Source organism: Gopherus flavomarginatus, chromosome 1 (genome assembly GCF_025201925.1).
Source record: "Gopherus flavomarginatus isolate rGopFla2 chromosome 1, rGopFla2.mat.asm, whole genome shotgun sequence".
NCBI classification, from domain to species: domain Eukaryota; kingdom Metazoa; phylum Chordata; order Testudines; family Testudinidae; genus Gopherus; species Gopherus flavomarginatus.
In genome coordinates this window covers 366737398-366753950 of record NC_066617.1, presented here as the reverse complement: position 1 = coordinate 366753950, position 16553 = coordinate 366737398, and the positions used below count along the sequence as shown (strand labels likewise).

The 16553-nt window shown below is 54.0% G+C and overlaps 1 protein-coding gene across 7 annotated transcripts in view; it reads left to right on the top strand.

The window, feature by feature from the left end:
• Window positions 1-7117: 7117 nt before the first annotated feature.
• Window positions 7118-16553, top strand: part of NUP98 (nucleoporin 98 and 96 precursor) — a 60872-nt gene continuing 51436 nt past the window's right edge. For 4 of the 7 annotated variants that reach the window (XM_050938792.1, XM_050938008.1, XM_050937343.1 and 1 more), the window contains exons 1-4: window positions 7120-7250; window positions 14945-15048; window positions 15934-16035; window positions 16145-16324. In XM_050938792.1, the coding sequence (XP_050794749.1) occupies window positions 14973-15048; window positions 15934-16035; window positions 16145-16324 (358 nt within the window). In that variant the 5' untranslated portion in view covers window positions 7120-7250; window positions 14945-14972. Of the gene's footprint in view, window positions 7251-14944; window positions 15049-15933; window positions 16036-16144; window positions 16325-16553 lie in introns of all 7 variants that reach the window. The other 3 variants (XM_050939621.1, XM_050940370.1, XM_050936525.1) reach the window with 3 other exon arrangements.

The following is a 16553-nucleotide window of genomic DNA, read 5'->3' as shown; positions in this document are numbered from 1 at the left end:
CTGCGGGACCGCCCCCCGCTCCGCCCCCGGGCCGCCGCTCCCCGCCTCTGTCCCCGCCCCCCGCTCCGCCCCCGGGCCGCCGCTCCCCGCCTCTGTCCCGCCCCCCGCTCCGCCCCCGGGCCGCCGCTCCCCGCCTCTGTCCCGCCCCCCGCTCCGCCCCCGGGCCGCCGCTCCCCGCCCCCCCGCTCCGCCCCCGGGCCGCCGCTCCCCGCCTCTGTCCCGCCCCCCGCTCCGCCCCCGGGCCGCCGCTCCCCGCCTCTGTCCCGCCCCCCGCTCCGCCCCCGGGCCGCCGCTCCCCGCCTCTGTCCCGCCCCCAGACGGCGCGCTGCGGCCTCTCGCAGGCCTGGACTGGCCCCCCGCTGCCCTTGCACCAGCCCCCCGGGCCTGTCCCCTGCTGCTCCTGCCTGCCTGCCCCTGCCCCACTGGGCCTGCCCCCTGCTGCCCTGCACTGCCCGCCTCCCCCCCACTGCCGCCCTGAGCCTGCCCCATGCTGCCCCTGAACCTGCCCGCCTGCCCCCCCGCTGCCCCTGCCCCACTGGGCCTGCCCCCTGCTGCCCTGCACTGCCCGCCTCCCCCCCACTGCCGCCCTGAACCTGCCCGCCTGCCCCCCCCGCTGCCCCTGCCCCACTGGGCCTGCCCCCTGCTGCCCTGCACTGCCCGCCTCCCCCCCACTGCCGCCCTGAACCTGCCCGCCTGCCCCCCCGCTGCCCCTGCCCCACTGGGCCTGCCCCCTGCTGCCCTGCACTGCCCACCTCCCCCCCACTGCCGCCCTGAACCTGCCCGCCTGCCCCCCCGCTGCCCCTGCCCCACTGGGCCTGCCCCCTGCTGCCCTGCACTGCCCGCCTCCCCCCCACTGCCGCCCTGAACCTGCCCGCCTGCCCCCCCCGCTGCCCCTGCCCCACTGGGCCTGCCCCCTGCTGCCCTGCACTGCCCACCTCCCCCCACTGCCGCCCTGAACCTGCCCCATGCTGCCCCTGAACCTGCCCGCCTGCCCCCCCGCTGCCCCTGCCCCACTGGGCCTGCCCCCTGCTGCCCTGCACTGCCCGCCTCCCCCCCACTGCCGCCCTGAGCCTGCCCCATGCTGCCCCTGAACCTGCCCGCCTGCCCCCCCGCTGCCCCTGCCCCACTGGGCCTGCCCCCTGCTGCCCTGCACTGCCCGCCTCCCCCCCACTGCCGCCCTGAACCTGCCCGCCTGCCCCCCCGCTGCCCCGCCCCACTGGGCCTGCCCCCTGCTGCCCTGCACTGCCCGCCTCCCCCCCACTGCCGCCCTGAACCTGCCCGCCTGCCCCCCCGCTGCCCCTGCCCCACTGGGCCTGCCCCCTGCTGCCCTGCACTGCCCGCCTCCCCCCCACTGCCGCCCTGAACCTTCCCGCCTGCCCCCCCGCTGCCCCTGCCCCACTGGGCCTGCCCCCTGCTGCCCTGCACTGCCCACCTCCCCCCCACTGCCGCCCTGAACCTGCCCCATGCTGCCCCTGAACCTGCCCGCCTGCCCCCCCGCTGCCCCTGCCCCACTGGGCCTGCCCCCTGCTGCCCTGCACTGCCCGCCTCCCCCCCACTGCCGCCCTGAGCCTGCCCCATGCTGCCCCTGAACCTGCCCGCCTGCCCCCCCGCTGCCCCTGCCCCACTGGGCCTGCCCCCTGCTGCCCTGCACTGCCCGCCTCCCCCCCCACTGCCGCCCTGAACCTGCCCGCCTGCCCCCCCGCTGCCCCTGCCCCACTGGGCCTGCCCCCTGCTGCCCTGCACTGCCCGCCTCCCCCCCACTGCCGCCCTGAACCTGCCCGCCTGCCCCCCCGCTGCCCCTGCCCCACTGGGCCTGCCCCCTGCTGCCCTGCACTGCCCGCCTCCCCCCCACTGCCGCCCTGAACCTGCCCGCCTGCCCCCCCGCTGCCCCTGCCCCACTGGGCCTGCCCCCTGCTGCCCTGCACTGCCCACCTCCCCCCCACTGCCGCCCTGAACCTGCCCCATGCTGCCCCTGAACCTGCCCGCCTACCCCATGCTGCACCTGCAACCCTGGGCCGGCCCCTGCTGCCCCTGAACCTGCCTGCCTGCCCCTGCCCCACTGCCGCCCTGCACTGCCCGCCTCCCCCCGACTGCCGCCCTGAACCTGCCCTATGCTGCCCCTGCACTGCCCGCCTGCCCCATGCTGCACCTGCAACCCTGGGCCTGCCCCTGCTGCCCCTGAACCTGCCTGCCTGCCCCCCTGCTGCTCCTGCCCCCCTGGGCCTGCCCCTGCCCCGGCAGCCCTGGGCCTGCCCCCCGCTGCCCCTACCCGCCTGCCCCTCCCCCCCGGCCTGCCCTGTGCTGCCCCTGCACCTGCCCCCCGCTCCCCCCGCAGCCCTAGGCCTGCCCCATGCTGCCCCTGAACCTGCCCGCCTGCCCCCCCGCTGCTTCTGCCCACCTGGGCCTGCCCCATGCTGCCCCTGCACCTTCCCGCCTGCCCCAGCAGCCCTGGGGCTGCCCCCCTCTGTCCCTGCCTGCCTGCCCCGGTAGCCCTGGGTCTGCCCCCTGCTGCCCCTGCACCTGCCCGCCTGCCCCCCGCTGCCCCAGGCCAGCCCCCTGCTGTTCCTGCTCCTCTGGGCCTGCCCCATGCTGCCCCTGAACCTGCCCCACGCTGCCCCTGCCCTGGGCCTGCCCCACCCTGCCCCTGTACCTGCCCGCCTGCTCCTGCAGCCCTGGGCCTGCCCCACCCTGCCCCTGCCCGCCTGCCCCAGCAGCCCTGGGCCTGCCCCACCCTGCCCCTGCCCTTCTAGCCCTGGGCCTGCCCCATGCTGCCTCTGCACTTGCCCCCCTACCCCGGCAGCCCTGGGCCTACCCCACGCTACCCCTGCCCTCCTGCCCCTCCAGCCCTGGGCCTGCCCCATGCTGCTCCTGCCCCTCCAGCCCTGAGCCTGCCCCACGCTGCCCCCTCACCTGCCCCTGCAGCCCTCGGCCTGCCCCACTCTGACCCTGCATCTACCCTCCTGCTCCTCCAGCCCTGGGCCTGCCCCATGTTGCCCCTGCTCCTGCCCTGCAGCTCTGAGCCTGCTGCACGCTGCCCCTACACCTGCCTGCTTACCCCCACAGCCCTGGGCCTGCTGCATGCTGCCCCTTGCCCCCTGCCCCTGCCCCTGCAGCCCTGGGCCTGCCCCATGCCACTGCAAGCCACAGCGGGCCTGCAGGTAGTCGTGGCCCTTGGGGGCAGAGTCGCTGGGGAGTGTGTGGCAGGAATGCCCCCTGCTGCCTGGAGCCTGGCAGGAAGCTGTGTGGGCCAGGAGCCCTTCTGGCTACATTGGAGCTTCTTTCCACTAGCAAAGAATTTGGCCCTCTGCCTCCTTTGCTCTTCCCTCCCTCATCTGTTCTCCCCCCCTCCTTCCACCACCTTGTGCTTTTCCTGTGTAGGGCCCTGCCAAATTCACGGCCATGAAAAACATGTCACGGACCGTGAAATCTGGTCTCTTATGTGCTTTTACCCTATACAGATTTCACAGGGGAGACCAGCGTTTCTCAAATTGGGGATCCTGACCCAAAAGGAAGTTATGTGTCGGGGGGTGTTGCAAGGTTACGTTAGGGGGGTCAGGTATTGCCACACTCACTTCTGCGCTGCCTTCAGAGCTGGGCAGCCGGAAAGCAGCAGCTGTTGGATGGGCCCCAGCTCTGAAGGCAGAGCCCTACCAGCAGCAGCGCAGAAGTAAGGGTGGCAATATCGTATCATGCCACTCTCCATCTGTCCAGCTCTGAAGGCAGTGCCACTGCCAACAGCAGCGTAGAAGTAAGGGTAGCAGTACCACAGCCCGTAAGAATGGCCATACTGGGTTAGACCAGTGGTGAGCTGGAGCCGGTTGTTAAATTTAGAAGCCCTTTTAGAACCGGTTGTTTTGGGACAACTGGTTCTCTAAAGGTTTTATTTAACAAAAGCTCTAGCCGTTGTCCACTCTGCCCTGGCCCCAGCTCACTTTCCCCTCCTCCCTTGAATGCTCTGCCTCCCTTCTCTTCCCCCTCCCCTGCTTCCCGCAAATCAGATGTTCGCGGGAAGCCTGAAACAAACAGCAGGCACACAGGTAAGCTGGGGTGTGGGGGTACGACCGGCCCAGCCCGGCTGAGCGGCTCCCTCCGGCCTAGCACCCTCAACTGACCGCCCCTAACCCCAGTCTGGTCCCGACTGAGCGCCCCTAGCCCCAGCCAAGCGCCCCCAACTCTAGCCCCGCGGATCCCTCCAGCCCGGCTCCTGGTCCTGGCCGAGTGCCCCTCGCCCCGTCCCATCCCATCCCAGCCCCAGCCGAGCACCCCCAGCTCCGGCCCCGTGGCTCCAGCCTGGCCCGGGCCCCAAGGTGCCGGTGCTGGGCCTCGCCGAGCACCCCCAGCCTGGCCCCAGTCCCTGCCGAGGGAACCCGGCCTGGGCCCATCCACGGTCGTGCGGCTCCAGGCAGTGCGGTAAGGGGGCAGGGAGCAGGGAGGGGGTGTTGGAAGAGGGCAGGGGAGTTTGGGGGGTTGTGGAGGAGTGGATAGGGGTGGGGCGGTCAGAGAGCAGGGAACAGGGGGACTGAATGAGGGCAAGGGTTCCGGGGGGGCAGTCAGGAAAGAGCAGGGGTTGGATGGGGCGGTGGGGGGCAGGGGTTCCAGGGGTAGTCGGGGACAGAGAGAAGGGGTGGTTGGATGGGACAGAGGTCCCAGGGGGCCATCAGGAATGAGAGGAGGGGTTGGATGGGGTGGCAGGGGACAGTCAGGGGACAGGGAAGGGGGATGGATGGGGCACGAGTCGGGGGGGCATCAAGGAACATGGGGGGTTGGATGGGGCAGGAGTCCCGGGGGCACGGCCATGACCCCCTCGTGGGGTGAGGAGGAGGGAACCTGTTAATATTTTGGCAGCTCACCACTGGGTTAGACCAAAGGTCCATCTAGCCCAGTATCCTCTCTTTCTTCAGTGGCCAATACCAGGTTCCCCCAGAACAGGTAATCATCAAGTGATCCACCCTTGTCGCCCATTCCCAGCTTCTGGCAAACAGAGGCTAGGGACACCATCCCTGTCCATTCTGGCTGATAGCCATTGATGGACCTATATTCCATGAATGTATCTAGTTCTACAATAACCTACAATAACCCTACAATAACCTTGCAGACCCTTCACAACTCCTTTTTGGGTCAGGACCCCTACAATTACAACACTAAAATTTCAGATTTAATAGGTAAAATCATGAAATTTAGGATTTTTAAAATCCTATGACCGTGAATTTGACTAAAATGGACCATGAATTTGGTAGGACCCTATCCATTTGCCTTCCTTAAACTTAAGTTGGTTTTTAAATGGATTCCTTTAGACTGGTACAAATGGCAGTGTGGTCGCGCTGAATTTGGGTTAAGGCCTGGTCCATGCGCAAGTTTTGTACTGATTTCATTGCGTGCATGCGTGTTATTTTCTAGCAAGAGTTACATTGTGGTTTTGTTGGTTTGCAGGTGCGTTATACAAGTATAATTTATTCCCGGAAGGAAATACACAAACAGATTTGTTGTCTATTACCTGTACGGTGCTCATAATCTTTCAGAGTAGACTGGACATAAAGCACAATGAGACCACTCCCACCCTGCAACCCGTCACATAATGATAACACCTAGCTCTTATGGGGTCATGCCTGTTAAAGTTAAATGTTCATAAAAGCTTGCAGGATGGGTTCTTTAGCTTCTCAGCTCCATGGAACAGAGGCCCCATCTGCTTTTCATAGAATCGTAGAATATCAGGGTTGGAAGGGACCTCAGGAGGCAGGGGCGGCTCTAGGTATTTTGCCGCACGAAGCACGGCTGGCAGGCTGCCTTCGGTGGCTTGCCTGCGGGAGGTCTGCCGAAGCCGCAGGACCAGCGGACCCTCCGCAGGCATGCCGCCGAAGGCAACCTGCCTGCCGCACTTGCGGTGACTGGCAGAGCGCCCCCCGTGGCTTGCTGCCCCAGGCACGTGCTTGGCTTGCTGATGCTTGGAGCCGCCCCTGTCTGGAGGTCATCTAGTCCAACCTCCTGCTCAAAGCAGGACCAATCTCCAACTGAATCATCCCAGCCAGGGCTTCCTAAAGCCTGACCTTAAAAACCTCTAAGGAAGGAGATTCCACCACCTCCCTAGGTAACCCATTCCAGTGCTTCACCACCCTCCTAGTGAAATAGTGTTTCCTAATATCCAACCTAAACCTCCCGCACTACAACTTGAGACCATTGCTCCTTGTTCTGTCATCTGCCACCACTGATCCCTCCATTTTCATAGCGCACTGAGTAGACTGATGGTGCTTGCGAAACAATGCAAGTGTGGTTGCAGGCGTGTCGGTCCCAGGATATTAGAGAGACAAGGTGAGACCAATTTAATGGGATAAAAGCTATTCCCTCGCCTACCTCACCTCTGTGAGGCGATGACACACTTTCCTCACAGGAGGATCATGAGGTTTTAAGGTGCATTCGGAACAGGGGAGGCTGCAGAGGCGCAGTACGAGAGCACCGAGGGTGCCAGTCCCTGAAGCTTGTTTTTGGCAAAGCGGGGCATCGGGCAGATCAGGCGCTGGCAGGGGCGCTGCATTGCAGGGCTGCAGCTGGCCGCCTTGGGGTGGCAGCCTGGTCCAGTGGCTAGGGCAGCCAGCTGCTGGGGTTGTGGGGCTGCCTGTGCTGTGGGGCGGGCCAGGCCAGGTTTGCAATGGGGAGGGGGCTGGTTTACTCTGGGACACTTGGGGGAGCTACTGGCTGCGTTACTCTGGGGGGGTCACCCATGTGGCTCAGGAGCCCCACTTTTCCCTGCTGACGGAAGCGGCCCCCGCCCGGAGGCCTGCCTATGCTGTTGCCATGGGAACGCCGGGCTGCCTCCTGATTGGCGACAGCAAGGTTAAGCCCCACCCTTCTCCCCGCCTTTTAGAGTGGTGACTGAATGACCCGGATGTGGGGAAGTACCAGCCGCTGGAAGAAGACGGAGTCTGGTCTTTTACCCAACAGCAACCGCTCTAGTGTTGACCAATGAGAACCCGGCACTCTCGTGACGTTCGAAACCCCCTTCCGCCAATCAGCAGGAGGAGCCTGGCCAGGGGTGGGACCTGCCTCGCTTTCAAACGGCGGCAGCCAATAGACTGACGGATCGGGGGGTGAGGCGGGCCAATGGGGCGCGCGGGGAGGCGGTGCGCGGTGGGAGGTAGGAGCGCGAGCGGAGTGTGACGCAGTTCCCCTCCCCGTGAGGCGACGGCGGGCGTCGTGGTGGTAGCGCTCGGTCTCGGCGCGGTCGAGTCGCTCCCTCAGCGGAGCCCGAGTCCTCGGTAAGGAGCGGGCGGGACGGGCTCCGGGGCCGCGGGAGGGTCTCGAGCGGAGCCTGGCGCCCTTCTGGCTCCGGCTCGGACCAGGCCGCCGCGCCCGACTCGCCGGCCGAGCGCGGGCCTCGGGCCTCTTCCTCCTGCCCGGGGGCTGGTCTCCCGGGTGCTCTGGCGCGTGGGACTCTTCTTCCCGCTGGGGAGGCCGAGGCTGCTCCGCTCCGGGAGCGGGGAGGGGGGCGCTGCTGAGTTTCTGCGGCGGGTCGTGCCTCCCCAGGGGCAGGGAGAGCTGGGGTGCGGGTAATGGGGGTGTGTCCGCCCCAGAACGGGGTGGGGACTTGGCGGTGTGTTGTGCAGAAGGGGCTGGGGGTGTATAGCTTGGGGGGGGGGCGGGCTTGGCGGTGTGTTGTGCAGAAGGGGCTGGGGGTGTATAGCTTGGGGGGGGCGGGCTTGGCGGTGTGTTGTGCAGAAGGGGCTGGGGGTGTATAGCTTGGGGCGGTGGATGTCCTGGGGGGATGGTAGTGGCTTTCCTCAGCAGGGGGTGGTGATGGCCTGTGTCACCAGAGTGTGGGGTGTAGTTTTGTGGGGGTGACAGTGGGCTGTTTTCTCAGTGTGGGGGCGTGTATACCTTTGGGGGGGCGGTGGAGTGTCTCCTCTGAAGGCATCTTGTGTTCTTGTGCTGTGGTTATTATGAGTCTTCTAGCATGCACCCTGTGTCTGGTGAAAGCAGCTTGAGTTCCCCCATCCTGACTGCTGAAATGGTAATGGGATGGTAGCTGTAGGGCCCCTCTCGGACCTTGTTGCTTTCCCCCCCCCCCCTCAAATCAATGAGGATGGTTAAGCGGATCTTAAGGTCTGTTTGCGGGGGTGTTTGGTTCTGATGAGGGGATTGGTCATGCTACAATGATTATCGATGTTCTAAAGATGAGTAACCGTAATTATATGTTGCCTTCGGGGATAGTCATAGTAATCATTTAAGCCTTGATTTGCGTGGTGCTGTACAAGGTACACAAATAAAAATTTTCAGCACATAGTAACTTCTGGTGTAAAGCTACAGATGGGATGCAGTGGGAGACAGAGAAGGGATGTAACTTTTTCTGCACATTAACTACTCACTACTTATGAATGGCACCAGTTTTTAAATGAGAGAGAATGGTTACCTAGATAGGGTGGATTAATCCTGTGCATTTAAGAGAGGATTTGGTTAAGTTTGTGCACCAGAGTACTTTTAGGGGTGGATGGGAGACTGTCATCTCCAGCTCATCTAGAAGGGAGCCTGGTTTAAAAATGAGGTTGGTTGTATGTTAAACCAGTTGTGGAGAAAAGGAGCTGAGAGATGCCCTTAGATTAGATCAGGGGTCGGGAACCTTTCAGAAGCAGTTTGCTGAGTCTTCGTTTATTCACTTTAATTTAAGGTTTCATGTGCTGGTAATACATTCTAATGTTTTTTAGAAGGTCTCTGTCTATAAGTATGTATATTATATAACTAAACTATTGTTGTATTGTAAAATAAGCAAGGTTTTCAAAATGCTTAAGAAGCTTCATTTTAAATTAAAATGTTGATCTTATGCAGCTGGCCCACTCAGCCCACTGCTGATCTGGGGTTTTGTTCACCTAGGCCGGCAGCAGGCTGAGCGGGGCCTGCGGCTGGTACCTCAGCTGGCACGGATCTGGCAGCTAGAACCCCAGACCAGTAGTGGGCTGTGCAGGGCCGGCGGCTGGGACCCCTCAGCCTGCTGCTGTTCTGGGGTCCCGGCTCAGCCCACGTACAGTGAGTAGCTATCTTCTTCCTGGTTCTGGCCCATTCTCTTCCCCTCTGCACTGAGCACAGGGCTAGGGTGAAGGAGCAAGCTGGGGGTGGGGTGTAGGGTCTGGCCAGGAGCTAGAATGAGGGAGGGGGCTCAGGGATGGAGCAGGAGGTTTGAGTGTGGAGCGCTTACCTGGGCAGCTCCCATTTGGTGCAGGTGGGAATGTGGGGGATGGGGTGCAGGAGCTCCTGTTTGGTGCTCAGGGTGGGGATGTGAGGGGTGCAAGAGTCAGGATGTGGGGAGTGCATGGAGTCTGGGGGGGCTGGATATGTGTGGGGGTGCCAGAGTCAGGGTTGGGGTCATGAGGGGCTGAAAGAGTCAAGCAGAGAGCTGGGTGTGTGTGAGGGGGGCTCAGGACAGGGACCTGGGTGTGTGTGTGGGGGGGGGGGTCAGGGCAGAGAGCTGAGGAGGTGTGGAGGGGGGTCAGGGCAGGGGTCTGGAGGGGATATGCCCCTATTCCCTCCCCCTTCCCTAAGGCCCTGACCCTGCTTCTTCTCAGGTAGCATGCTGACTCCACTCCTCCCAGAGCCCCTCCCTCCCAACCCCTGGATTAGATAAACTCTAGGGTAACTGTATGTGAGTTAGGGGCAAGGGAGAATTGAAAGGCAAGTGTATGTCAGTGGTTTACTGGAGGAAAGAGATGTTATGTTATAGACATGGATGCAGCACTATTGATTTGTCAATGTCTGAGTGGCAGGAACTATGGTAAAAATATAAATCTCCGGTCAATGGAATGTGAGTATATTTTTATCACTATACATAGAAAATAATTTAGTGTGGGTGTACTACTAGCCTTTGGATCTAGACCCTGATGGATAAGTTGGAACAGGCAAAAAATTTTTAAGATTGATTGACTTCAACTAAGCTTGGAGAACTTGGTTGACTGTCACTTAGGAATATGGTTGGAAGCCGCACAATTTTTTTTTTTAAAACTGTAAAAGATGATTGGTGCAGATTGTTCTGGAGCAAAGGTTTGAGGGCCCTGTCTATGTAAGGAGAATTTTTTGAAACACCCCACCTCTCCCCAAACATCAGTTCAGCTCCATCAGTGTTTTATTGTTAACACCCTAGTGTAGATAGGCTACTGGCTGCTGCCACACTCAAGTACTTTGACATCAAGCTACTCGGAGTACGGCAGTTTGGGACAGTGCTTAAAACAGTGGCAGGACCCAGTGGGTATCTTCTGAGTTGCTGATGCAGGAGTTAACCATATTAAGAAAATTTTCCTAGTGGAGACACGGCCTTAGTAACCCTAATTATCATTCTTGTGTGATCATACCAAGCAACACTACTGGCACGCTAAGCTTCAGGAACAGCTGTTTCCGGAAAGTGAGGAAGCCAGAAGTCTAAAGGGAAAAGTTATGAGGTTGAAGTTGAATTGTCATTTAGGCTGCTTAGGTGCAATGTAATCGAAGAAGGAATCTTGAACTTCAGAATTAGGAACCAAAGGTGATACAAAAATTAGTATGTACAGGAAGATATACAAGGTTGGCCTAAATAAATAAAAATCCTTTCAAATGAAGAAAAATTCACTTTTGAAATAAATTAAGCTAAACAAGAAAAAAGACACTCTTATTCCGGAATCAGAGGGTCCACACATGGAGTTACTCTGGAATAGCTGATCTGGTTTAAATAAACACCCTGCCTTATTCTTGAATAACTTTCATTTGTAGACAAGCCCTAAGAAGCCTGTAGAAGTCAGTGAATCGTTCCGTGTCTACACTAGAGTTTGAACTTGCAGTCTGCATCAGTTTTGGATAACTTTCCCACTACTCTCCTAAAGTGTACTGGTGGCTGTCTGAAATCTAGAATGCATTGCTTCTGGAAACTCTGGGTTAGGTACCCATAAAGTGCTGCAGTTGAGACAGTTTAAAATGTCAGTAGTAGGGGTATGTAACAATTGAATTGCTTCTGAACATGAAGTCAGCATGGCTAGAGTGGACATACTGAACTATTTAAACTGGTACCACTATAGAATCAGAATAATAGAAATATATGATTTGAAGGGACCTCGAGAGGTCATGTAGTCCATCTACGTGCTCTGAGGCAGGACCAAGTATGCCTAGACCGTTCCTGATAGGTGTTAGTCCAGTTTGTTTCTTAAAAACCTCCAATGATGGGGATTCTACAACCTCCTTTAGAAGTCTGTTCAGCAACTTAATTATTCTTATAGTTAGCTTTTTCTAATATCTAACCTAAATCGCCTTTCTTGTACAGTAAACCCATTATTACTTGTCCTTCCTTTAGTGGGCATGGAAAATGATTGATAGTCCTAAAATATGTTAAGGATTGGTGTTATCAGGTCCTCCCTCTTTTCTCAAAACCAAGCATGCCCAGTTTTTAAGCCTTTCCTCACTGGTCAGGTTTCTCTAAACCTTTTTTTATTGCTCTCCTTTGCGCACTCTCCAGTTTATCTATACCTTTCTTAAAGTGTGGTGCCTGGAACTGGACACAGTACTCCAGCTGAGGCCTCACCAGTGTTGAATAGAGTTGGACAGTTACTTCCTGTAGTCTATTTGGGTGTGTGTGGGTGTGTGCACACACACGGGAGCTTTGTGTGTGTCATGCTGGCTCTGCACAGGTAGCTGTCCCAGCAGACCTTGATCGAACTTCCCCAAAAGACCACAAATGTGGTTCTGTATTGAAGGCACTTGGCCAAGTTTATTGTCAACAAAGCATGGTCCTAGCTGCCTGGATCATTGTCTACATTTGCATTAGCATACGTGTGTCTATGGCAGTGTACGTGGCTCAGTGAATGGTAGGACTTTCCAGTCCACCTTCAGTTGGACAAAGACACACACCCTCTGCGACCCCTTTTCTTGTACACTGATACAGATAAGTTACATATTGCCCCTCTGATGTGGTTATTTACCACCCATTACCTTGTACATGTTGATTTGATCAAAACATCTCTATCCATCACTCTGTCATCCTAACCTTATCTTTAAGAGAGGCCAATGTGTCCCTGTATCACCTTCAGGGCGTGTGTTTACACCATAACTTTATTTCAAGGTGTTCTGGTCCTACTCTTCTGGCATGTGTTTCCTTGAAGACTTAGTGCCTAAGAGCGCTTGTATTTTTTGCAACACTAGACCTGTTGTTGACAAGTTCATGTATTGGACAGTGAACCTTCAAGCAAGCATCTGCTTTGTAACTGGACAGGGCCTGACTTGGCCTGACTCTTGCTCACTCTGTTTTCTCTCAGGAAGGCTTGACTTTACTTCAGGCCTAGCCTCTTTTTTTGGTAACAGCATCATAGCTGTGTAAGAACAGTTCAGTTCTTTTAGTGTAGGTGTGGCCTTTCATCACAAGGGTGTAAAGGAGACAAGCAGAGGATAAGGAGACTACAGAGAAGCTAATATTGCTATGTGTGTCTTCATCATACAGGATAATAGGAGGAGTGGGGGAAAACATGTCATCTGCAGAGAGTAACCAGGGGATAGGCAAAGGTGAGACTTTCAGAGTTTTTTTTGAAAATGTTAGGGAACAACTTAAGAACTTGGCTGGCAATAAATTGCTGTGAATGGATGTTCCTCATGGGAGAACTTTGACGAAACTGAAGAAGAAAAAATTGTCGAGCTGCTAACAGTTTATCATTAAATTATACCATACATTTGGCACTTTATCAACATGCTGACTATGAATTGTTCTTTAGAAGACACCTGAGGTAATGGGCATCTTTGAGGTGTACCTTCACTGGGAAACATAAGAGACAAGGTAGGTGAAATAATATCTTTTATTGGACCAACTTTTGTTGGAGTGAGAAACAAGCTTTTGAGCTTACACAGAACTCTTCTTCAAGTCAAGCTTTGTGTAAGCTCAAAAGCTTGTGTGTCTCACTAACAGAAATTGGTCCAATAAAAGATATATTGCCTCAGTCACCTCGTCTCTCTTGATATCCTGGGACCAACATGGATACAGTAACATTTCATACAGACTAGGAAAGATTAACAGTCTTCTGCACCATTGTACACTTAGTTACCAGTGTTAGAAGTAGTAGCACAGACAGGGCATAGGCATTTTTTAATGACAGTGGAAAAAACACCTGCACTCTGTCTATGCAGCAGCCTCTCCAGTTGGTAGTGCTGGTGCAGAAAAAATTTGTAACTTTCTTATTGTGGACAAGGACCTTGGCTGGTGAATCTGCCATGTCTTTTTTTAATCAAAAGGTTAAGTTTATGCTTAGAATAATCTGCTAAATGTTATCTTGGTATTTGGGGTGCAGTGGGATTGGAGTAGCATTTCCTAGCATGTCAGTAAATAAAATACTAGGGATGACGAGGAAAAATCAGGCCTGTACCTGTTAGTCTTTAAGGAACCAACTATGGTTATAGTTCTGTTAGGCTTTCCAAAGGCGATTTCCATAGTTCTTCAAAAGTAGTTAAGGAAATTCTGTAACAATGGGGTGAGTAGTAAATTCCAAAAGGTATCACAAAAAGGTTTTTCATGAACATAATGTCTGTAGAGTGCTTTTTCATTTCCTGTGTCTTGTTCAAGGTAGTCAACAAATAGAATGCTTGGAGTAAGAATATAGAGAGAGAGTCAGTTCTCATTATAGAAAGCTTTTTATTAGTATGTTTAATATGCCCACTTCAGTCAAGTTATGTATATCACCACAAAGAAGTATATTTGAATGTTGCTAGTTCTGGACCTTGCACCTGGGGAAATGGGGTGGAGCAAAACAGATGGTGTTCAAAATGTTAGATGAAGTCCTGGTGGAAATAGATTGGATGCCAGAATTCAGGTGAAGTTGTCAGAAGAGGTGGAAAAAATATAGCTTACTCCTTGGTAATCATGGTGTACAGAACATTTAAAAACAAACAAAAAAACCCACAGAAAACTTAGCAGACATTTACTAATCTTAAGTAAGAGTTATATGAATGGGGCCAAGCATCACCATTGAAGTCCAAGGACAGCAATGTCCTAGTAAAGTTCTGCCCCTGCTGTCCTCAGATGCTAGGAAGGTGGGGATGGGGGTACTTGGAGAGCTTTGGTTGCTTTGTATCAGCTTTTAGCTAGTAAGGGTCTGAAATTTGAACATCCTCTTCTCCCCACAACTGCCTGAAAGGAGAATGAGGTCCTTCCTCATTCCCAAAGTCTCCTGGAAGCTCTAAGAAGAGTGATCTTAGCCTCTTTTTTGGGAGGAGGGAGGAGGAGGGAAGGAGGAGGAAGGTTCCTCCTACCTTGTGAGTAATTACAGTGCCTGCCTCTGATGATTTGACCAAGAAAGTCTGACTGTCATGATTTTACAGTTACTGCTGCCCATAGTGATCTAAATAGCACCACCGAAACTGCCTAGGGTGTCATTAATTCACTGTTTTGTAAAGCTGTGAACAGCAATTGAGGCACTAGAGATTTTTGTCTTTGGACCAAGGAGAATGTTGTATTGACTAAGTTTGTTTCACATGTAGAGGGTTCTTGGTAACCATAATTAGACTAAAACTCTTTTGATGAAAGGTTAAGTTCTACATAAACTGATATTTTAGACTCATGAATGAAGCTACTTGGCTCATTGCAGGTTGCAAGTATAATGGACAGGAGCAGGGTCTATAAAAGTTTTAAGTGGAACTTTGTATCGGTCTTGCATGACAATCTGGTAACATAATGCAATTAGCTTTTTCACTGACTTTTCAAAGACTGAAAGTTCCCATGATGTTGCTTAGGTTATGTCAGCTTTCTCTGATTCCTACCTCTTAATTGAGTTTCTGATTGTCCTGAAGAATTATTCGTGCATGAGGGTAATGCAGGATTTCATCTTGGGTTGATGTATTTTGCGACTTAGGTACTCAAGTGTTCAGAACTTTCGTGCCACTGACTGTGGATGTAAAGAAGCTGAGAAGTTATTTCTCAAAATTGGGTTTGGACGTATCACTGAATTATCTGATTTCTTTCCAGGTTTATGAAAACCTGATACATCTTGAAAATGTTTAACAAATCATTTGGAACTCCATTTGGAGGCAGTGCTGGTGGCTTTGGGACTACTTCAACATTTGGACAAAGTAAGTAATAGAGCTACTGTTCATTTTTTCATGAAAAAAAACTACTGGTAGTGGAAATAGTGGTTGGAAGTAATCTGCAAATTGGAACTGTAAACTCCAGATAAAGAGAGATGAATGGGGGTAGGAATTAGTTGGACATAATAGAATTTATATTCTTTAACTGACTTATTATCCTGAACTGGATTCAGAAGTTGGTTTTCATAAACTGGCAAACAAATTAAGTAGATGCTATAATAGTTCTGTAATTCCATGTATACTCAACAAAGTGATCACTGGGTAGCTATAGTAGTGATTCTAATCTTGGGGTAAGTCCAATCTTCAAAGGCAGTTCCTTCATGTTGGAGTTGAGGTACATTAGAAAGACAGTGAAGGAGAAGGGCACACTGCTGCCCGTGGTGAAGAAACTTTAGAATCTGCTGAGCCTATCAACCAGGATGCAAAATAGTGCTATTGTAAACAGGACATGCTTATCCCTTATGGATTTCTGATGTTCTTGTACTGGCTTAATGGCTGATAAAATGCCTTGCAGTGTTTCTAAATTTGCATTAATAAGTTTTATGTCTTGCTGCCTGTCAAGTTTAGCTATTCATTTAAGGAGTGAAAGTAATGCCAAATGTTAAAGTAAACAATGGAAATCTTGACATTTCAGTATGGAACAGGAATATTTTTTTTCCAACGTAGAGGACTGACACTAAACACTCTTGTGTACTTCATTTTTTCCAGAGTGCTGTAAAAATGTTAAATTGCATCGCTCAGGTGGAAAACTGAGGCTGTGACTTGTTCATAGTCCTGGAATAAGTAACTAGGGAAAGCGAGGAGTACGTGGTTTCTATGTGTATGTGCCCTTCTCATTATACAAGTTCTTTTGTTGATGTTGTTGTGTAGATGCAGGCTTTGGTACTACCAGTGGAGGAGCATTTGGAACATCAGCCTTTGGGTCAAACAATAACACAGGAAGCCTCTTTGGGAACACACAGACTAAACCAGGTATGGCTGAAATTGCTGTATAATTGAGTCCTCAGTAACCAGAATTAATCACTGGTGGTGGTGAAAATAGGTGTTTTTACTTTAATCCTGTTGTGTATTCTGGTTTCAGGAGGATTGTTTGGTTCAAGTACGTTTAGCCAACCAGCCACCTCCTCCACAAGCACTGGCTTTGGGTTTGGAACATCAACTGGAACTTCCAATAGCTTGTTTGGGACTGCCAGCACTGGTGGAGGGCTCTTTTCTTCCCAGAATAATGCCTTTGCTCAGAGTAAACCGGCTGGGTTTGGAAGTGAGTAGAAACTACCGCATGTTTTCCAGTTCTGATTTCTTGCTTTAAGTAGACATTGAAGGACGATGGTTAAACTAGCATGAAACACATGGCTGAACAAATGGTGCAGATTCATTATGACAACTGTGCCTTCACTACCTTTTCCCTGAAGCTTTGCCAACAATAGCATTTACTGAGATCCACAGTACTCACAGGTGAACTGCTCTGCTCTTTATATAATAAAATCTGT